The 23,104-nt window shown below is 26.0% G+C and overlaps 5 protein-coding genes across 8 annotated transcripts in view; 4 read left to right on the top strand and 1 right to left on the bottom strand.

Annotated features, from left to right (window-relative positions):
* LOC122499320 (platelet glycoprotein V-like) overlaps positions 1-17,525 on the bottom strand; it is a 128,160-nt gene extending 110,635 nt beyond the window's left edge. For both annotated transcript variants that reach the window (XM_043607600.1, XM_043607599.1), the window contains exons 1-4: positions 17,354-17,525; positions 17,088-17,260; positions 14,900-14,991; positions 7,146-7,292 (exon numbers count right to left, since the gene is read on the bottom strand). The gene's annotated coding sequence lies outside the window, so the exon portion shown is untranslated. The remainder of the gene's footprint in view (positions 1-7,145; positions 7,293-14,899; positions 14,992-17,087; positions 17,261-17,353) is intronic.
* Positions 4,902-11,237, top strand: LOC122499321 (protein ABHD1). 2 transcript variants are annotated; one of them, XM_043607602.1, is made up of 7 exons: positions 4,902-5,190; positions 7,868-8,037; positions 8,470-8,680; positions 9,233-9,345; positions 9,771-10,005; positions 10,113-10,278; positions 10,490-11,237. In XM_043607602.1, exons 1-7 carry the CDS (start codon positions 5,029-5,031, stop codon positions 10,681-10,683), a joined length of 1,251 nt encoding a protein of 416 aa, XP_043463537.1. In that variant the 5' UTR covers positions 4,902-5,028; the 3' UTR covers positions 10,684-11,237. The 2 variants fall into 2 exon arrangements, with proteins under 2 accessions (XP_043463537.1, XP_043463538.1); XM_043607603.1 differs by having other exon boundaries at positions 4,903-5,190; positions 7,854-8,037.
* LOC122499322 (alpha-1,3/1,6-mannosyltransferase ALG2) lies at positions 12,149-14,559 on the top strand. The gene is made up of 2 exons (XM_043607604.1): positions 12,149-12,808; positions 13,449-14,559. Exons 1-2 carry the CDS (start codon positions 12,566-12,568, stop codon positions 14,433-14,435), a joined length of 1,230 nt encoding a protein of 409 aa, XP_043463539.1. The 5' UTR covers positions 12,149-12,565; the 3' UTR covers positions 14,436-14,559.
* Positions 15,341-21,885, top strand: LOC122499318 (prolyl endopeptidase). Of its 2 annotated transcripts, none has more exons than XM_043607595.1 (14): positions 15,341-15,470; positions 17,816-18,030; positions 18,140-18,247; positions 18,396-18,619; positions 18,715-18,902; positions 18,983-19,205; positions 19,328-19,487; positions 19,566-19,766; positions 19,909-20,091; positions 20,297-20,410; positions 20,505-20,653; positions 20,805-21,017; positions 21,219-21,546; positions 21,656-21,885. In XM_043607595.1, the coding sequence occupies exons 1-14, from the start codon at positions 15,416-15,418 to the stop codon at positions 21,719-21,721; spliced, it is 2,427 nt and encodes an 808-aa protein (XP_043463530.1). In that variant the 5' UTR covers positions 15,341-15,415; the 3' UTR covers positions 21,722-21,885. The 2 variants fall into 2 exon arrangements, with proteins under 2 accessions (XP_043463530.1, XP_043463529.1); XM_043607594.1 differs by lacking the exon at positions 15,341-15,470 and adding an exon at positions 17,574-17,658.
* Positions 21,886-22,457: 572 nt separating this feature from the next.
* LOC122499317 (protein bicaudal C) overlaps positions 22,458-23,104 on the top strand; it is a 29,904-nt gene continuing 29,257 nt past the window's right edge. Inside the window, exon 1 of the mRNA XM_043607591.1 lies at positions 22,458-22,717. The gene's annotated coding sequence lies outside the window, so the exon portion shown is untranslated. The remainder of the gene's footprint in view (positions 22,718-23,104) is intronic.

Genomic DNA, 23,104 nt, shown 5'->3' on the forward strand with positions numbered 1-23,104 from the left:
ATATAAAAATATTTTCAAAAACTTCAAAAAATGGAAAATTTCCAAATTTCACATTTTTAATGGATAGCTTTTAAACTTTCTAAAATTCAATATTATATGTTATTTAGTCAGATTTTAGCATAATTTTGCAAAAAATACTATCCTATAAGTAAATATAAAAATATTTTCAATATCAAAAAATCGATACTAATTACTATGAAGTTTAATTCAGTAGTATTTTTGGAGTCTCTGATTATTATTTTGACGTAAAAATAGTGTAATTGAGAATTATTTATCAAATTAATCTAATATTTTCAAGAATTTCAGAAATATTGAAAATGCAAATTTTTTATGATTAAAATGATATTGCAGGATGTCAAGAAATTGTAAGTCACCTCTGATACAATACAAGCATATTATATGCCACTAGGCAAAAACTTATATGTTAAAACGTTTTTTTTTATTTTAACTCTAGATTTAACTTTTAGAGATGTTTTGAGCAATGTAAAGACAAAAGTTAACACGGTGTCTATTTTATTTAACAAAATTTCCTGCTTTGTCCTTTTTCGCACGGTTTATCTTTTTTTTGTTAAATTTAAATTTACTTGATTTTATCCATAAATAAATCTACAAATGGCTATAAAAATTTACTTATTTTTATGAAAATACTCTTTCTTAAGTTCATATAAAATATAGATTATATTACTAGCTGTCGTACCCGTCTACGACAGTTTTTTGTTTCTACTAATACATTTAACAGGGTAACTACCAAACGGGGAAAACTGGAAAAAGCTGGGAATTTTCCAATCAAATTAAGAAAAAGTTTCATTATATTAATTCGCTTTTAAAAAATTGCTTTTTACTTTAATTTTTATTGATGTATAATATTTATGAAAACAGACCCGGGTCAAAATTTAAGCCCTACTTTCAGTCTAAAATATAGGTCTTATGTTAGGTTTTAGCAGTCGTAACCTTTGCGATACAATTAGTTCCAATTAGACTCTACTATAACTCCAAAAACTGGGTGGGAAATTTGATAAATTTTTAATGCATTAATTAAAGTACTACAAATTGACAAATATTGTTCTCTGCATTTGAATTGGTTAAAATAACTAATTTGATAATAAAAAGTCAATCACTGATTCAAATAGTAATATTTTCCTACTGAAATAGCTATAATGGTACCTAACTAATTATTATTTTTTTCCGGTCAAATTAAATTCCTGAGCTATTTCCTTATTTTCCAAATTGGTAGACACACTGTTAAATGTATTGGTAGAAACTAAAACCCGTCGAAGACGGGTACGACAGCTAGTATCTTATAAATTAGTTAATTCATTTTCTTTGCAAATCCCTAAACTATTATTTAATAACACAAAAAGAAGATTAATTTTTTAACTGAAACTATGTGACACTTAAAATTACTCCTTTGCTATTAGCAATTACAATTAGAGGGAAAATAATTTTTCAGATAAAATGTAACGACAGCTTAAAATGTTGAAGGGGAAAAATTTTAAATTAACTTCTTTTTGTAACTGAATGGAACTTGTAAACAGAACAATTTTTTATAAATGCTCGTTATCGTTAAAAACATTTTAGTGAAACGTGTTTGTTATGTTTCGTCAAAGATAAGCAATTACAACAAACTATGCACTTATTTCTTTTGATAAGAAAAACAGGTTGAAACAAAATAATTAAAAAACCGTTAAATCCAAATTATATTTTTTTCTTTTTATAGTTTAAATTTTTTCTAATTTGACCCAAGTTTCAGGTAAATTTAGATAATTATTGAAGCTATTCAAAAGTATGTCTCTTTATAAAAGTCTTGTTAAATATGTCAATTTTTAATTCCTTTCTCAAAAAACTATCAGCATTACACCTACTCGAAGTCTTAAAAATAGTTGGTGATGTAAGCTATAAAATTTTAAGTTAAAACAAAATAACTTTTTTTCAATTACATTTTATACTTAACTAAAAAACTAGTCTGCCCTTTTCTTCAATGAATTAAATTAATTTATACTTAACACAATTTTAATCGAATAATTTCCATTGTTTTAAATTATTCTTTAATTAACAGAAACACATCATAATTTTATTTCACAGAATTTAAATTAAATTCATGCAAATTAAAAATTATCAAAGTGCATGTGTCAGAACTACTTTCAATCAGATTTCAATATGTTGTCCAATTCGATAAAAGATTTCGGCGCGAATTTCAAAATTCCGAGAAGAATCATCTGCTATCAAAATATAAAAAGTATTGCTTATAGTAACTGATTTTGTCTTTCGCGGGAATGGAAAATTTAAAATAAATGAATTTTCAATTTCCCTGATTTAATATTTATTAAAATTATTCCAACTGAATATTAACCTCGATCCAAAATATAAATGAAATGAATTCAAAGATAAATAAATATTCGTTTAAATTAAAAATTTTTTAAAATTTATCAAGTTCAAAGCCGTCATTTTTTAATATCTCTGAGATTTTTCCTTTTTTTCCCTAAAACTTCGTTAAGTGGCATTAAATCTATATTTGTCGAGGGGTAAGGTTTACGGGATCAGAGAGGGAAAAAGGGTTAATACGGTCTCCCTTAATTATGACTTACTCTCATTGTACAGGTAGAAACAAAGCCTTTCCCTAATTATAACCAGACAAATACATTAATTTAATGCCCTCGAGATGAATTTGTGAAAACATTAATCTCACCCAGAAAACAATCGTCAAGACAAATTTAACATTTTTCTTTTGAAATAAGATCTATTAGACTGTCAATTTGATGATTTATGATGAAAATCGCGACAAGAAACAAGGGAATAATGTCAATGCTAACAACATCAGGTAATTGACCCACAAGACAAGTATATCAAATTACAAGAGCATTTTATGACTATAAAAAACATTAAGAATTTTTTAACCAGTACAATATAAAAAAGATTTTTCAGAAATATGCAGCAAAAAATAAAAAAAAACATTTTGGAAGGATAATAATTAATTCCATTCACGTACATACTGTCGATAGTATTTTTCCCTCCTCCCTATATACGACCTCAACACACTTATTTTCTATATACTTGACATTTACGGTCGTTATAGTCTAAAACATGAATTTTCCGATACCAATTTCCTAAAATAAAACTTCCGTTTTATGTATACCTATAAAATTTAATTGTTTAATGGGTGCTTCGTTCTTTAATAGACTTCAAAGGCGTTATAAATTTTGTCTCAAATCGAATTTTACTTTGTAAAAAAAAAAAAATGAATATATATCTTGAAATTTTATTTCAAATTTGTGTTACAGGCAGATAAGAGAAAAACGGGTTTTTTATATTCAAGACGGTAAAACATTTATTTTAAATATATTGGGATTCAAAATGAAAATTTAAACGAAAAGTGAAAAAATTATCTTAGACTTTTAAATTCTGAACCTTTATTTACTTTAACATCTACACTGGAAAAAAAGTGGCGAGAGTATTTTTAATTTAGTATAATTATTGCCTTATAACCAAAGCATTGCAAATACAGTAATTGTTTCTGTAAAAAAAAGGAAATATTTGCTTTAGTTACTAAGGCAACTATGCTGTAATAAAAGTATAACCTTGTTAAAAGAAGCAAAAGTTTCCTTTTTTTACAAAAGAATTGCCCTATTTGTAATGCTTTTACTATTTGGCAAATATTACCGAATTAAAAGGCAAATTTTCGATATTTTTTTTTAGTGTGACAGCAAATAATATATTTTATTAATTCTATTGATTCATTTATTAAATGTATTAGTAACTAAATACTGTATACTTTTGTTTTGTTAATGATTCGATTATTACTAAATTACTTGCTAAACGTAATAAAATTATCTTCTTTATCATAATACAAAAATAAAAATCTAATATAAAATCAATGGGTCCTAGAGGTGAAAACGTGAAAGTAAATAGAAAACACACGTCACATATGAAAGTATAGATAGAAAAATATTTGGTAATCCAACTTCCTTTATTTTTGATATTTATTTTAAACCATTATCAAATTTGAGTATTTTGTTTAGTGGAAAATTAGAAAAAATTGATCAGAAATTTTTCTTAATTGCTTTTTTACTAAAAAATAAGAAAGATAAAAATAGTACAAATTTCTACCGATTTTTAATAATTTTTGTTAATGTAAACTATTGTATACTAATTCACTAATTCTTAAAAACCGAAAACTAATTAAGATTTAGAAAAAAAATTTCATCTAAAACTTTTTATCATTTTTATTTTCATAAGCAAAATTTTTCATATTTGCCTTTCCAAACAAAAGATTTTTGTTTCAAAAACTACCGAGTAATATTTTCTACCACAATAGAAAAGGAAAAAATTTAAATTTACTTGCTCTTTTCTTTTTATTCCTTTTTTTTGTTCATTTAAAGCAAACAAAATTTGTTTACTCCGTCAAGAATTTTATAATTTTACTAAAAACAAATTTTTTCAGTAAAAATAATTTTTTTCTTACTGATAATTATTCTAAATTTCAATTGAAATTTAAATTTAATTAAATTTAATTTAAATTTAAAACAAAAAAATTATTTTAAACAAAAGAAATTATTCTTTTTACTTGACAAACAAAATAAACTGAACATAACAATTCTATCAGCACACGAATATATAAATAATTGTTCAACTAATAAAACTTCCTATATTCTATTTTATAATATTCAAAAAGAACAAAAAAAATAGTAAAAAGAAAATTACGTGATACTCTCTCATCTGATCTATCAGTCATTTATATAAAAGATAAAATATCCGTAATTTTTCATTTTAAATTCCACACTTTTTGTATAAAATATAACTTGAAAATAGGCACTTGTGCATTATAGGTATGAATCAAGATTTCGTTACGTAAAAGTCACGTGACACGTGAGTCTTACTGGGCAGCGCTCGTAGACCGGCTTTCGCGTTCGAACCTCTCGTTTCTCTCTCTCTCGACAACGAGCTTTCCAAGTTAAAGCAACTTATACCGCATTCACACCGCAGTGTGTTTATATAGTGGGTGTGTGTGTGCGTGTATCTGTGTGTAAATACATGTATATATATATATATATATATATAGAAAATAGTATAATCAAAATTGTGCGAGACAAAATGTTGGAACTAGTCGAGAGCGCCCTCAACAATCCAAAATTTTACTACGGTGGTTTGTTGGGAATTGGTTTTTGCATTTACTACCTTTGGGAAGTTGTAAAAGTGAGTAAAGCATTACACTATGCGCACTCGAATCGATAAGTCCATTCCCTTTCATGTTAAAAAAATAACTCTTTTTTCCCTCCGTTCAATGTTCAACTAGGCAACTCTTTTTTTTCAAAAAATTATAATCCAAATTTTGAATTTCCTTCATTTTCTCCCTTTATTTTTTATAAAGTGGGGGTTTATTTTTATTAATCGCGTTTTGTACGCATGTACCAATATATATATATATATATATATATATATATATATATATATATATATATATATATATATATATATATATATATAAGTATACTTCATCAAGAATTATTATTATACAAAAATGTATATATATATTAATACACTTTTATATAATTATCAAATGCGCATAATTCATTATTTTTTCAAAATTAACCATTTTTGAAAAAATTGCAAAATTTGTTTAAAATATTTACAACATTGCACAGTTTTTGAATCAAAGTAATTTTTTTCAGTATTATTTTAGAGCAATTTAATTAATTTTATAGTATGTAGTTTTACTTTATTCAAATAATTTCTAAGTTAAAAAAGGTCGTATTATGAAAAATTAAAGTGAATCTTTTATAGAAACTTTAATGGTTCATAATTCTCCTGATAATCAGATAATTAATTGAATGGAAAAATGTTTTAAGAAAACAGTATTGAGTCGGCATTATTTATACAAACGAACAATTTCCTGTAATCGCAAATTTTCTTCAAAGTGAAAATAAAACTTAAATTTCAGATTTCTAAATAAATATTTAAAAATATTTTTATAACCAAATGTAATCATGAATTGCATTCAGATTTTATTTGAATTCAATGTCATTATGAACTTAATTGTAAATTGAATTTGTTAATAATTTTGAATTTAATTTCCATTTGAATGTGGTTCTAATTTCAATTCATTTGAATTAGTTTCAAATTTGAATTTAGTCTCAACTTGAATTTCATCCTAATTTGATTCAATTCTGAATTTTATAAATATAAATATTAAAATATTTTAATATGAATCAAGTCTTAAAGACAATCGTAATTCTAATTAACAAATAACTTCAATTTAATTAAATCGCAATTTAAATGAAATATTTTTAATTAAATAACAATTTGAATGAAATTATATAATTTAAATGAATTAATAATTTTAATTAAATAGTAATTTTAATTAATTACTTTAAATTAATTGTCCATTTACCTACAACTTTAATTAATATAAATTCACTTTTAATTATTCAATTTCATTTTAATTATAATTTTAATAAACACACAAATTTAATTAAGCTTTTCTTTAATATATGTAAAGTGTTAACTAAATTTAATTAACTTGAAAATTACATTTCTGCAAGTATTTTGATAAAGCAATTTCATTAATTCAAACTCATAAAAAAAATGGTCATTTCATACTAAACAATTTTTTATAATAAAATTTACATCACACAAAAAGTTATTTCTGTCAATTTTATTTTATTAATATTTCTTTTATATTATTTTATTGTTAAAAGTATTTTTTATATTATAGTCAATTATTATTTTTTTTTCTATTAAATAATATTAAAAAAAAATTTTTCTTCATCGATTGATTATTGAATAGAAAATTTTTAGTTTTTTCCTGAATAGATATAAAGACGTTACTGATAAGATATATAATTATAATTGCACGCAGTCTGACTTTTCTGATAAAACTGACAACAATATCACAAACCTGATCGATGGTATATATATATATAATATTGTATAAAAAATGATTGTACTTTGAACATTTATGCATTTTGTCACGTGCATATCAAAAGTTTTGTTACCACAATCATTTCACCATTAAAAAACAATGCAATTTCTCAAAAACAGTCAATTTTAAAATTCTTTTAAAAAAATTATAAAATGAAAATAATTTTTATATAAAGATGAACAAAACATACCTGAATATAAATTTAAAATAAAAATAGAAAATTACTCACATTTATATTAATTCCGATGAAATCATTTTCAGCATCGACAGGGAACAAGAATTGCCTTTTTTAAATAAAAAATGACTCCTAAATTATCTTTCAATTGGGTTCATCAAAATTAGTTGCAAATAGTATTAAATCCTTGAGAGAAACAATCTGAAACAAACAAAATGTATATTTTTTTACAACTTTAATAAATTAATATTTTTTTCTATATTTTAAATTTTTTTTCAATTTCTTAAATTGAATATTTTTGGTATTATTATCAATTTAACTATTTATTAAAAAAAAGAAGCAAAAAAACAGATGTAACGCATTGTCTAGGAATTGAAGTATATTGAGCATTGAGTAGGTTATCATTATTAATTTGACCTTAAAGAAAGTTCCTTACTCTCCATAACGCTTGAACTATATTAAACATATAGTTTTATGCACGCAATGTTACTTCATTTTTTTCTCGATAAAATAACTATATAGAGAAAAAATATATCTCAGTAAAAAAATATTAATTTTTTTTACGTTATAAAAATAGTTTTTTTAATAAACAAAGGTAAACTATATTATATAATGAATATATTCATTCACCTTTATTCACCTCTATAGAGGTGTGTAAATTGCAAAATAAACAGTATATATCTTTTAAATAATTTTTTTCTATATTAAAGTTGTTTTTCAATCACCTAATCTAATTATTATTCCTGCTTTACACACATCTAGATGTTTTATTTTAGACTCCCCTCTTTGTTTGTGCCAATGGTCCATTCAAAGAATTTCTGGAAAAGCACATGCCCATCTTAGAGAGTAAATTTTGGCCAACATTGTGGTGTTTTGAATCGAGGGCACAAACGGTTTTTGCCAGTATTTTACGCTCGAGAATGTTGCCACAGATTCCGTATCACAGGTAATTTATTATTTGTTTAATAATTTACAATTATAATTATTAAATAACGATAATAATAATAATAATAATAACAACTGAAAATAATTTATTATATATTTTTACTATAAAAATATATTTGATATTTTTGTCATCATTCTTGCACTAATGAATATTGGGAGCACAATATTAGGAGAAGCGACCCCCCACCACATAGCTGCTTCTCCCTTCCCTTTGGCTTTCTGCCCAACGCACGCATAGTGGGGGATCGCTTCTATTCCTCTCTAAATCTGAATGAGTAAAAATGCTTCTTTTTATTACTACTATAATTTAAATTTTATTATTAATATTAATTAAAAAAAGTAAAATAGAAGAATATTTAGATAATTTAATGACTTTCAAAGATTCCCATCACTTTTAGAGGAAGAAAAAATAAGAGAAATTTACTTTTTATAGGGAAATTCTAATACTCTCAGATGGTGGTGAAGTGGCTTTGGATTGGGCTGAGGATAATTGTTGTAACACATCGCCAATTATAATTATTCTTCCGGGACTAACTGGTGCAAGCCAAGCAGATTACATTAAATGCTTGGTAGCAGCGGCAAAAAATGTGGGAATAAAATGTGTGATCTTTAACAACAGAGGTCTCGGAGGAGTACAACTAAAAGTAATCTTAAAAAAGTCTTATACGCTTCACCTTACAAACACTAATACACACAAGACAAAAAAAAGAAAGGAAAAAAGTTTCATCAGTTTTTGTCAGTGTGTACACACGACAAAACTACACCCACGTGATATTTCTTGCTTTTCAACATTTTTTTTCCTCTACAACTAAACATTTACTTTTTCCTCCAATTACTTGACTTTTGTCGAAATTTTATTTCCTTTTTCATTAACAACTAATTTTCAAATACTCTCAATAAATTAATCAACATATGTATTTCGTTTTTCTAAGTGGTATTATTAAGAAAAAAAATTTAATTTAAACTATTATTAAACATCAACAATAATTAATATTCTTACTCATTTTTCCAATGGCCTTAATTTATCACTGATTGAATGAAAATTGTTCTATTAAAGGTTCGATTAAAATTATTGAGAGTTAATATTTTTGTTATGTGCATCACATACAGGAGGTAATTAAATTAATTCCGAACAATAATAAGAGTAATTAACCTTTTTCAATTGAAATGTTGACCGACGATTTATTTATTTTCAGACACCAAGATTATATTGTGCTGCAAATATCGAGGACTTTACCGAGGTTCTTGAACATGTTAGAAAAACGCGTCCAAATGTGGCTATTGGTGCCACAGGTATTTCTTTAGGAGGGTATGTCTATTTTATTTTAAACAAATTGACACTCGACCTTTTTGTCATTTAATCGAATTTCCATTTTGCCGAATTTATACGATTGACCGAAAACTGATTCAGCTAAATTGTCATTTATCCAAAATGCAATTGACTTTTTATAATACAACTGTTCATACAACAAAGAAATACTGTCATTACTCAAAATCACTTGACCGAATTGATATTTCATTTAACAAATTTAACATATTTAGTACAATTGCCACTTAACTGTCATCAATAGCAGAATTGCAAATTGATTCAACTATACTAAAAATAATGACAAAATCTGTAGGATCATTTTGCAGAATTTTAACGGAAATTTTATTTCTCTAATTATATCAAATATTCGCGGTCACTATATCTAGAAACATAATAATAACAGAATAATGTATTTTTTCGCGTAGGTTAATTTTAGGTAATTATTTAGCACAAACTGGTCCAGGAGCTGTTGGAAAATTAATGGCGAGTCTCGCAATTTCCGTACCATGGAATGTTTTCGAAGCGACAAAAAGTATAGAGAAGCCATATTTAAATCTTATGTTAAATCGTCATTTATGTGGAAATCTTTGTCGAAATGTGTCTCGTCATCAGTCGATAATTTGCGAGACGACCTTTGAGAATTTCGACGTTGTTCTCAAGGTAAAGCATCACTATTTTTTTGCTAACTATAACAATATGCAAAAAAATATAGAATAGATAAACAAAAACCAATCATCAAATTTCACTCAATATTAATAAATTTTCAGAGTCGAACAGTTCGAGAATTCGACGAGAGTTTCACATCGAAAGCATTTGGATTTAAAGATGTCGAGGCTTATTATGCTAAAGCAACTCTACACGATAAACTACATAATATTCAAATTCCTCTACTTTGTCTGAGCGCAGCTGATGACCCTTTCCAACCTCTAGAAGGTAATTACTCACCATAATTATAACATTTCCCGTCAATAATTTAAAATGTAAATCATCTCAGAATAAATTATTCAAGTTCAACTTCTTTTTATGAGACACATGTATATTTCCTTCGAGAAAATTGTTTTTCTACAAAACCCCTCCTATAATGATACACCTTTCCCTATAATGAGAAATGTAAAAAAACTGTAATCATCATTTGTCTTTTCAGCAATTCCTTTAGAAGAAGTTAAAGATACAAAACACGTGGCTATGATTGTTACATCACGAGGTGGACATATTGGCTTTTTAGAAGGTGTTTGGCCTGTACATAAGGAACGAGAGCAATATATAGGAAAAGTTTTTTCACAATTTTTCACAGCAGTTTTCACACACGGCCTTGATGATCCCGCCTTTTATAGATAGCCAAAATATTAATAAAGATTCGTTTTATCAAAACACAAAGAAATTCTTTGGAAAATTAAATGAATTATCAATAAATAACTTGACGAAACTAATATACACATTTAGTTGAGAACAAAAATTAATATTGTCGCTGGACTCGACAATTTAAAATGAATTTTATTCTATTTTACGTAAATTCAAAATTTAATTCTAAAAACCGAACATATTTGGAATTATAGACAAATTTGCAACTATATCTTATCGATCAAAAATTTCAAAGAAAATCGTTAATAGTCGTTTTTCCTTTTCCTAAACATTAAATAAAAAGTTGCAAATTTTCACGAAAATTAGGAAACTAAATAAATTCAGCTTATAAAAGCGCTAAACGCTGCCAAAAATTAGTTAATTTTGTATTGTTATATGAATATATTTCATTTTATAGAAAACGCACTTTATTTATATAAAAAATTGTGTAATAAAAAATTATTTTTCTGGACTGTGATAAAAATTTCCACGAATTTCCACTGAGAAAAATATATCGTTTCCACAATAAAATATAAAATCAAAATAAGAAATTAAAATTTTTAGTCAAACAAATTTTATGTTTATATCAAATTTTGATTCATTAAATCAAACTTTTATTGCTCCAATTAAACTTTTTCTCAAACCAATAACTAAATATTTTTCACAGGAAAAATTAAATTTTTAAATATGAAAAACTTGTTACAAAAAAATTGATTGTTATTAAGTTTTACATATTTTTATTATACGTTGCACCTTTTTATCTCAAAAGTAGAAAAAAAAGTAAAAAATAAATATTTACATTTTTAAAGAAAGCAGCAGCAAGTTAAATGTAGATTTTCATAAATATATATTATTAAAAAAAATTGTCTACGACACAATAATAATAGTTTTACTTGCATATTAGGTATGCTAATATTTCATTTTTCTACGCATGCAGATATTGCAAATTACTATAATAATAGAAACAAAAAAATTTTTAAAATTAACTTTGATAAAAATAAATGTGTTTTATAAATTTAACGCGATACATTCGAAACATTTATATATCAGCTTTTCAAACTTTTATAAAAGTTATAGTTAAATAATCAAATATCTTGTACACCAATTTTAATAAATTTCATATTATCATTATTGTATAATTTTCATTTAAGACCCATTAGAAAATGTTTTTATCAATGAAAGAAGGATATTTTATAATTTAAATAACATTATTTTTATTTAATTAAATAAATTAAATATTAAATATATTTAATAATTGTTCATTAATATAGTAGCGTTAAATTTTGTTTTCACTTTTTAATTTTGTTTATTTACTAAAAAATTATAATAATAGTTTAACAATAAATAAATTTTGTTTAAATAAAGTATAATTTTTTCAGTGACTCTCAGGATTTTTTTATTCGTCCAGCCCTGGTCGGTGGTTATGTAGAAAACTGTATTTCCTATACCTAGTAAAAAAAAACCCCTGCGCCTGCGGTTAATTTCCTAGGCAACCAGAACGACTCACGTCATTTGCCTGTGTGTTCAGTTTGTGTGATTTGTTATCATTTTTCAATATATGTAAACTATTTATAAATTACGTGTTCAGATATGACCACATAATTAATCAAAAGGCCATCAAAAAAAGAGAAAGAAGTGATCTTAAACCTGAATGCGTGTTCAACCCGTCACTGACGACGTCATCAGAACAATGTTTACTAGGTTATGTTTTCACCACGTCAACACAAAAATCACAAAAATTCACGCCTGTTACCGGAATTCTTGATACTCGACACAATATAATAAAATAGTTGAAAAAATTGAAAATTGTGAATAAAAGAAAGTAAGGAGGTGATTGATTTCTTTGGTTCGTTATATAAAAATACAGAATTTATCACAAATGGGTCGGATAGTATTATTACATCCCGATTTGGGTGTTGGAGGAGCAGAGAGATTAGTTGTTGATGCTGCACTTGCATTAAAAAGTGGAGGACACGATGTTAAATTTGTGACAACTCATCATGATCCAAATCATTGTTTTATGGAGACAAAAGATGGTACCATACCGGTAACAGTTTATGGTGATTGGTTGCCGAGACACATTTATGGTCGATTTTTTGCACTTTGTGCCTACATTCGAATGGTATGCAATGATTACATCATGCAATTCTTAAAATTTTGGGACGTTTACTTATCAAGAAATATGATTTATAATAAGTTATATAATAATTAAAAAAATCTTTCTAACTTTATATTTTTTTAAATTAAAAATAATTGCCATTTAGCAAATTTTCTATTTCATACTTTTTAATTTACGAATTTACATCATTTTTCCCTTTAAATAATTAATATTTTATTTTAAGTTATTAAGATTCTACTTAACAATTGTAATTAACATTTTCTTAATAAATTTCTGTTTAACCAAATTTTCGACTGGAAAATTTTTTAATCATTTAAGATTGTGAAACAATTTTATGTATCTAGATATTAAATAAAATTTCTATGCATTCAAATTATTTGCCAGAATTTTAAAACGCAGAATTTTAATTTTAAAAAAATTCATTTAGTAGAATTATTTAAGTCATCAAAATATTTATTAACAATTCGTTTAAAATTTATTTCTCCAAATTAAATTCTCACCAAATAAATATTTAATATTGTAAGATTCAATCGAAAAAAGATTATCTTGATCAGAGTCAAATTTTATTTAACAAAATTAACGATAACAATAAAAAAATCCAAATTTAAATATTTAAGAACTAACCATATTTTCCTTTTTTCAGATTTACGCTGCCCTTTGTATTCTATTTCTCGAAGACATTCCCGATATTGTGTTATGTGATTTAGTATCGATTTGCATTCCAATTCTAAAATTGCGATGTTCGTGCGTTATATTTTACGTACATTTTCCTGATCAACTCTTATCAAACAGAGGTGGTCTATTGAAGAAAATTTATCGCGCGCCTCTGAATTATTTAGAAGAATACACAACAGGCAAAGCAGACAAAATATTCGTCAACAGTGAATTCACTCAAGAAGTTTTTAAGAAGACATTCAAAAAATTGAAAGTTGAGACTGAAATATTATATCCAACAGTACACACAGAATTTTTTGATAAAACAAAAGTTTTACCCCTCGAACGTGTGATAGAAACAAAATTACCAAAAAATAGTTTCGTTGTACTGTCAATTAATCGTTACGAGAGGAAAAAAGATTTACATCTTTGTATTGAAGCAATGTCAATACTTCAAACACTTTTAAGAAAAGATTTTGAATCAATATATTTAATAATGGCCGGTGGTTATGATAAACGTGTTGAAGAAAATGTTGAACACTATTTAGAATTAATAGGAGTTGCTGATGAATTACATGTCAGTGATCATGTTATTTTTCTCCGTTCGCCATCGGATCAGGAAAAAATTTCACTACTTCATCATGCCGATATTGTTGTCTATACACCGAGCAATGAACATTTTGGCATTGTACCACTCGAAGCAATGTACGCCGGTAAACCTGTTATTGCTCAAAATTCCGGTGGTCCTAAAGAATCCATTAAAAATGGACAAACTGGATTTTTAGTAGACGCTGATAGTACTGATTTTGCGGGAAAAATGAGATTATTTGTTTGTGATAAGAAAATGAAAATTCAATTTGGCAAAGATGGAAAACAACGATTTATCGATTTATTTAGTTTTAATGCATTCAAAAGTAAATTAAATGCAATTGTTAAAAATTTATTGGAAGATTGTGAAAAACGCAAAACAAAGTAAGTTAAAAATTTAACGAACTGACTGTAATTTATTTTATGGAGAATTTAAACTGAATTGAACATATAAATAAAGAAATTATCAATTTTTTTAATTGATATTACTCACAGTTAAAGAATTTGAAAAATAATATTAATTTTATTATTTAATAATCTAATAATTTAATAATAAAATTATTACTTATTAATTATAATAATTATAATATTAAATCATTTTATTCATAATATTAAAATTGTTAAAATGAATAAAAATATATATTTGTATGAAAATGTAAATAAAATTTTTAAAGTAAATTTCTAAGAGTTAAAAATTATTTTATCGATTGTATAAAAAAAGAAAAATTACACGGAGGTGGACATCGTAAGTTAAAAATTGAGAGGAACCAAATTAAAGATAATTATGCAATTTAATTTCTGAGTCACAAAAGTAATATTATTACTAAGGAAGAAGAATCGAGTTAAACTGACCTTGTGTGAGTTGTAAACCATGTAATTGTATCTGCGTCTCTTGGTAATGATGATAATTTGAAAATCGTTTTTCGTCGAATCCCAAATATTACCTACAACATTTCAAGAACAAAATTAGTTAATAGAATTAAAAAAACATTGTTGTTTTCAATTTTATTAAATAAAAATAAAGTAAAGCAAATTTTCTAAAAAGAATTTAAAGTTAAATTCTAAAATTTGAATTCAATCAATTTTTTTTTTAAATCAGGAAGTCAAATTATTTTTCAAGATTTACGCATGCGTTAAAAGAGAGTGAGGGTTTAAGTCATGTAACGTATAAATACGAAAATAGAATCTGAAAAAGTCGTAAAGTCCAAAAAGTAGACTTGTTTTCAAGATTCTTTCTGCGAAGTGTGTGAATACAATGGTGTAATTATAAAAAAATTAAATAACATATTTAAAGAAAGGAAATTTTACAGAATAGTACAAAAATTAAAATTTTTACTTTATTTTTATAACAAAAAATTAATTAAAATTATGGCACGCTTTGCTTTATGCAATTCTTTACTTTTATTCATTGCTTTCGTGAGTTGTAAGTATATTTATTAAATTATAAAATTTAGAAACTAATTAAATTATGAATTTAAATTAATAATATTTAATATACTAAAATTAATCACTGAAAAAATTATTTAAGTAATCGATTATTTGGCAATAAATTAATATTTATATGAACCGAATATTTCTTGAGTCAAATAATCTGCATTCAAAGTGAAAATTTTATATATTTTGAAATTGAAATAAACACAATTTACTTGACTCAATAATAATTATGAAAAGGATAAATCAATATCAATTAAATAAATTATTATTATACTCAAATACAATCGATTACCTGAATCAATTTTGTTAAGCACAATATTAATTTGACATTAGTTAACAAAAATAATTTTATTCTGTAAAAACTGAAAGACAAAAAATTGAAAAACCGTTTAAAAACAACAAGCGAATCTAAATTAATTTACTGAATTGTTTTCGTTAATTTGCAAAAAAAAAATTATAAATTAAAATTTTAACTCGAAATAGAATTTAATTACAATACAATTTTTTTTAAAGTCCAAAAGAAGTTTTAAACTTTAAATATTTTTAATTTCACCAGTAAAATATGGTTATAAATACAAAAATTTGTTTAAAAAAATGCTATAAAAAATATTTAGTGCATTAAATGATAATAAACATTTCAATTACCGAATCAAATAAGACTATATAAGATAAAATATCAATTATTGAATTAACTTTAAGAGAGACAAACGCAATGAAAATTTGTCGCAATGATGCAAATTAAAGAAATCGCTCCCCCCAAAAACAAGATTTATTTATAGAAATATTTACCATAAAACGATTAATAAATTTATTTATTCATCACCATGAAAATTGTAAAGAAATATATGAAACATAACCTAACTTACAAAAAATTTTTTTTATAAAAGCGTCATGAAAGTCATTTATCAAATTTTATTAATTAGATGAAAAAACATAAAAAATCAATAGAATTTACGATATTGTCTTCAGTTTCCCTTCGCGAGTATTAATATAAATAACTAATTTTTCAATATCTTAGAAAAATCGAACTCGAAGTCTACGTAACCAATAAAAATGGGGAGGAGGATTTCTTAGACATATTTTCATAATTTGTAAACAAATTGAAGTATTATTATACTTACTATATTAATATTAATCTATTTAAATAGTTGACTTTAATACTGAATTAATTAATCTATTTAAAATTGATAAAATCCACTGATTTGTTGAGAATGCCAATTACTTTGTCACAGTAGGAAAAAAGCAATATGGCGCCCAAGGGGTTCACATGCCCAAGCGCAAGGGAAACACAATTTTTGCATTGAAAATACCCGTGGCCAATAAAGAAAGGGGGGGGGGATATTTTTTCATATTTTAATTATTATATCGATATTTTCAATAAAAAGTCAGTTATTCATAAAAAATATTAATTATTTTGACGTCATATAGGCAAAAATTGTGAGCTACGGGGTTCACATACCTTACCTCGCAGAGAGAACACAATTTTTATGCCACAAAATATTCATAAAAAAACACATTTTTGTTCGTAATATTCGGATCATTTGGTAAAAGATCGTCAATTAATAAATATAGTAACATTTTTTGACTAAAATTGCAAAAATCTTACCATTTTCCTTGATAAAAACGATGTGATTCAGCGCAGCTGATGTGCATACAATGAAGTCCGCCGGAAGAATGAATACTTCCAATAGTTGTCCTGAGAGGGCGGTATATTGCAGTGACGGTTGAACGTTAAAAAGTTACTTTTTTTTAAATATACTTTGAACAAAAATTAGCTGCCTAAACAATTTTTTAAGGTTTATTTTACGAGAATCTACCCAAGATCATTGAGTAAAATTATTCTTTTTTTTGTGCTTTTAAACAAATTCTTACCAATTACTGTGCATACTGGAAACTTTTTTGAAGACGATTTCTATTGATTATCTTTAATCATCGATAACTTCACACTGGTTGTAAATTATTCACGTTTTTGTTTTTTCACAATTGTTCACAATTTTCACGAATTGCAGCAAACCAGTAATGTTTGTTGCGTTTGTTGTTTGTTGACACTTGCCAATATGGGTGAACCGGAACCGGAACTAAATTTAACGGAAATCGTGATTTTACAATGTTGCCAAGTCAACTAAAAAATTATAATTATAGAGAAAATTTAACCAATTTTTTAACTTTATCTCATGGTAATTGGTATTCACAGACAAACTTAAAAATATTAATTGATAATTTATAGATTATGTCGTTACTTATTATTAACTCTTTTAAATTGTTATCATTTATGCACAAAAATGCGCCGAGGAATATAAAACCGGAAATGAAATCCAACTTTTGAATTTTCAGTATTGCCAAAACAAGAAAAATATGGATCAAGATTTTATTTTTATGCGATTGCGTCGCCTGCTTCTTCTTCAATGCTGACAGGCAGTTTTCGTAAAATAAATCATAGAAATTCTCTATTAAAAACAGTTACAAGTTGTATAAAGTTTGAAAATATAAATTACACAGTGAGTAGAAACTTTCTGAAGGAACACCGTGATTTTGCTGCTGTTTTTCGGGTAAGAATTTGAATTTACAATAATGAGGTTATGTTACATTGAACATTAAACACCTTAAACACATTGTATTTCTTTTTTTTAATTGAATTTTTCGACAATTTTGTTTTAGTCTGACTTCGATATAAGGAATAATAAAAGTATGCCATCTTCTGCAATTAAATTTAAATATCCGGAAGCTCGAAGAGACAATACAGTTGACAACTATCATGGAGCTGAGGTTAGTTTATTTTCTTTATTTGCATTTATAATGACTGTTTCTTTATGCTAATTGTCAAATTATGATTGACATATTTAAACTTAGAAAACAGAATTTTGAATTCTTTTGTCAAGTGAAGATATTAAATATTGGAAATTCACATATTTAGGTAGCCGATCCTTATCGCTGGCTTGAGGATCCTGATTCCGAGGAAACGAAAGCTTTCGTCGAATCTCAAAATGCAATCACAACTCCTTATTTGACTTCCTGCTCGGCGAAATCAGCGATTCATGATCGTTTAAAGCAGATGTGGGATTTTCCCAAGTATTCCTGTCCCGCAAGGCATGGAAATAAATATTATTTCTATAAAAACGATGGTCTGCAAAATCAACGGTATGTTAATGATTTTCATCTCATAGATTTTTGTTATTTCAATCAATTTTCTTTTCTTTTCAAAGTTGGTAATTTTTTATTAATTTTCCACACAGTGTTTTATATGTCCAAGACACTTTGGACAGTGAACCAAGAATATTCCTAGATCCCAATACATTAAGTCCGGATGGAACAATTTCTATTGCTCAAACGAAATTTAGCGAAGATGGAAATATTTTCGCTTATGGATTATCAGAGAGTGGATCCGATTGGAATAAGATTCATTTTATGAATACAAAAACAGGTATTTTTTTCTATAAATTTAAAAAAAAATTCTTATAAATTAGATTCATTTTTTTAATAATTGATTTTTAAATTTTGTAGGTGAGAAGTATCCGGAAGTTTTAGAGCAAGTTAAATATTCATCGATTTCATGGACTCATGATAATGTTGGAATTTTTTACGGACGTTATCCACATCAAATATCGGCAGACGGATCCGAAACTGATTCGAGTCATAATCAAAAATTGTTTTATCATCGAGTAGGAACACCTCAATCTGAAGACATTCTTGTTGTCGAATTCCCTGAGAATCCCCTTTGGAGAATGTAAAAATTCATTTAATATAATCATAAATTATTAATTTTTATTTTTTTAAAAGTTTTTTTCTCGTAAACATGAAATTTAATTATTGATTATAATGAGAATTTTATTCTCTATTTTTGTACAGATCCGCTGAAGTTTCGGATTGTGGTAAATGGTTATTTGTTTTGCCAATGCAAGACTGTAAGGATAATTTGGTTTATTTTACGGAATTGAAATCGAATGAAGAAATTAAAGGGAAATTTAATTTGACCCAAATTGTGAATAAAATGGAGGCCGATTATGATGTGAGTCAATTTTCTAATCTTATAATTAGTTTTTCATTTTTAAAAAGATGAAAATTATTTTTTCTTTCCTTTTCTCAGTATATAACGAATGATGGTACTAAGGCTATCTTTCGTACAAATAAAAATGCTCCGAATAGCAAATTGATAGCAATTGATTTATTAAACTATGAAGAAGAAAATTGGACAGTATTATTACCTGAACATTCTCACAATGTTCTGGATTGGGCTGCAGCTGTAGACAATGATAAAGTTCTTGCCTGTTACATAGAAGATGTAAAAGTAAGTAAAAAATGTTCTACTTATTCTTTATTTCAATTAAAAAACAAAAAATTTAAATTTAAAATAAAATTAAAATGTTCTTTTCGTTATTTCTTCTCTTTCCACCTGTTTTAGTGTTTCAATTTTTTCTATCGTTTTTCAGTCTGTTTTACAATTACATAGTTTGAAATCCGGAGAATTGATAAGAAATTTTCCTCTTGATGTTGGCACCGTATCAGGATTTTCAGGGGAGAAAAAATACTCTGAAATATTTTATCATTTCACTTCAATTTTAAATCCGGGAATAATATATACAATGGATTTAAAGAAAGACGAAAATCCCAAGGTATTGTTTTACTTTGGTAATAATATTTTTTAAAATAAAATACAATTTTTTTAATTCATATTAATTTTTTTTTTCATTTGAAAGAAAATTATGTGAAGTGACATACTTTGAAATTCTAGTTTTCAATTAATATTTCCAATCTGATAGTAAAAAAAAATTTGTTGTCTCTATTTCTAATTATTACTCTTTTTGTAATTAATTTTAGATTCTTCGAGAAATAAAAGTAGACGGCTTCAATCCCAGTCTGTATACGACAATTCAAGTGTTTTATACTAGTAAAGACGGCACAAAGATTCCTATGTTCATTGCAATGAAGAAGGTAAATGTCACATTATTTTTCAGAAAATCGATAATTTGTTTTGAACTTAAAATTATTTTTGAAATTGTATTAAAATTATCGATTGTTTGTATAGGGAGCGAAATTGGATGGTTCGATGCCAGCATTGCTTTATGGATATGGAGGATTTAACATCAGTTTACTACCAGAGTTTTCCGTAACAAGGCTGATCTTCATTCAGCATTTAAATGGAATTTTGGCAATTCCGAATATTCGTGGAGGAGGGTAAGTTTCAAAATTATTTTTCTTTAATTTGCTACAATTGAAACTAATAGTTTCAATTATCTCTTTTCCATTATGAAAAATATTGTTTTGTCTCTGTTAAACTTTTAGAAACTTTAAATACTATATCACTTTTATCAACAAAAATTTTCAGAGAGTATGGCGAAAAGTGGCATAATGATGGTAAATTATTCAAGAAACAAAATACTTTCGATGATTTTCAAAGTGCAGCGGAATATTTAATTGAACATGGATATACATCGAGTAAAAAACTTTCGATCCAAGGTGGTAGTAATGGAGGTCTTTTAATTGGAGCTTGCGTGAATCAAAGACCAGATCTTTTCGGCGCCGCTATCGCTCAAGTTGGGTAAAGCATGCTTTTATTTCTTTAATTTCATCTTCGAAAAAGTTAATAATTTTAATGTAATTTTTTACAGTCAAGTAAAAGTATCAGTTTAAATTTCTACTAAACGAATGTAAATTAAAATTTACATGATATTTTTTCTAAAAATCAATTAGTCAACTAATTTAAAAATCAATTTTCTCTTACACATAAAATTGTTTACAGAGTAATGGACATGTTACGTTTTCACAAATTCACCATTGGATACGCTTGGGCCTCGGATTATGGAAATTCAGATGATTCAAAACATTTTCAAAATCTCATTAAATTTTCACCATTACACAATATCAAAACACCGAAGGATGGCCATCAATATCCAGCAATAATGGTATTATCAGCCGATCACGATGATCGTGTCGTTCCATTGCATTCATTGAAGTATATTGCCACTATTCAACATGTACTTGGAGAACTACCGCAACAAACCAATCCATTGTTAGGACGTTTTGATGTGAAAGCAGGACATGGAAGTGGAAAATCGACTTCCAAAGTGGTAAGTACTGTTTTATTTTTATCAGAGGAAAAATTATTTTAAACAAACAAAAACAACTTCCTTTCTTTATGGGGGTGTTGAATGTAAACTGTTTGCAATTCTATTCCAGATTGAGGAATTAAGCGACATCTTAACATTCATCGTAAAATCGTTAGGTTTGGAATTTAAACTATAGCTTCGAATATTATAATTAACAAAAAATTGCATTTGTTACAAGAAAAGGTTTTTTGATAAATTATTAAAGTTGTAGTCATCGTTGAAAATTACAATAAGGCATGAAACAGTTAAATAGTATTACAACATTTTTACTTTGTAATAAATAAGGAAGTTACCATTGTTTACTAGAATTATTTATTAGAATATTCTAAAATTCTAGTAATTGATTTTAAAAGAATTTCAATTTTTTTCCAATAGAAATTAATTTTATTTCAAAGATTACGAAACTTTTGTAAATTTTAATTTTTAGTAACTAATCCTGGAAATGTAAGCAGTTTGAAATTTTTAAGAATAATTTTAGTACGAATTAAATTTCGAAAGAATTTAGCGAAAATTAATTTAAATTAAGTACTTTACTAATTATCATCTTGATTTCAGTAATAATTATTGTGAAAAATGATCAACAAGATAAAGAATGAAATTGATTTCAAACATTTCGAATTGAATAACTCTTTTTTTTCTGTTGTTACAAAATAGATTTTTTTATTCTTTTAATGGTGAGATGGCAAAATTTGATTTCAATGAGGAGAAAAGATTATTAACTATATACATAAAAGAGCATTCTCGATGACTTGAAGGAGAATAGAAAAAAGACCATCTCTTTTAAGTAATTTTACAAAAGCGGTCACGATAACAGGATTCACGTCACGCATGTGATCGGGAGAGTGCGACCGGTCTTTCATTTGCTCAAATCAGTCAGCTTGAAAACGGCGAGCAGTGAAACGCTAATTTAGTTTAACCGGCGCCGAGTTGCGCGCGTGCCACCGTATCACGCGTCCATGAGGACGAAATTCGATTAATTTGAATCGTGAATTCGTCCCGTAAGTCGGTGGCGAACGGCGCGGTGTGGTCTTACGTCTCAACAACGTGGGATCCTTCCGGCTATTGATTCCGCAGGACGGATCAACTTCTACACTTTTTTTCAGTTTCAACAAATTTTTATTTATTATTTACTGTAAGTAACCCAATTTTTCACTATTTTTTTAATTTTGTGATTTTAATAAATTATTTTTATTATTATTTGCATTGAACTTTTTATTAACTTATTAGAAACATAGACAAACAATATACTTTCATGTTTTTTTAAAAAAAATTTCGAAAATAATTGTGAATAACTAAGTAGGAAAATATTTGTAACTAATTATTTAGGGGAACATTTTAAACTATTTAATTAGGATTGATAACCAATTAATTAGGGAAATATTAGTAACTAATTAATTAACATGAATATATAGGTAAATAATTCATTTCAAAGATAAGTTACTAAATTTTAATTTTTATGATTATCTGTTTTTAATTATTTTTAAATGAGTAATTTAATAGTTCCAGTTAGATAAGAGGG

Source organism: Leptopilina heterotoma, unplaced genomic scaffold, assembly GCF_015476425.1.
Source record: "Leptopilina heterotoma isolate Lh14 unplaced genomic scaffold, ASM1547642v1 Lhet_167, whole genome shotgun sequence".
In the NCBI taxonomy this organism is placed as follows: Eukaryota; Metazoa; Arthropoda; class Insecta; order Hymenoptera; family Figitidae; genus Leptopilina; species Leptopilina heterotoma.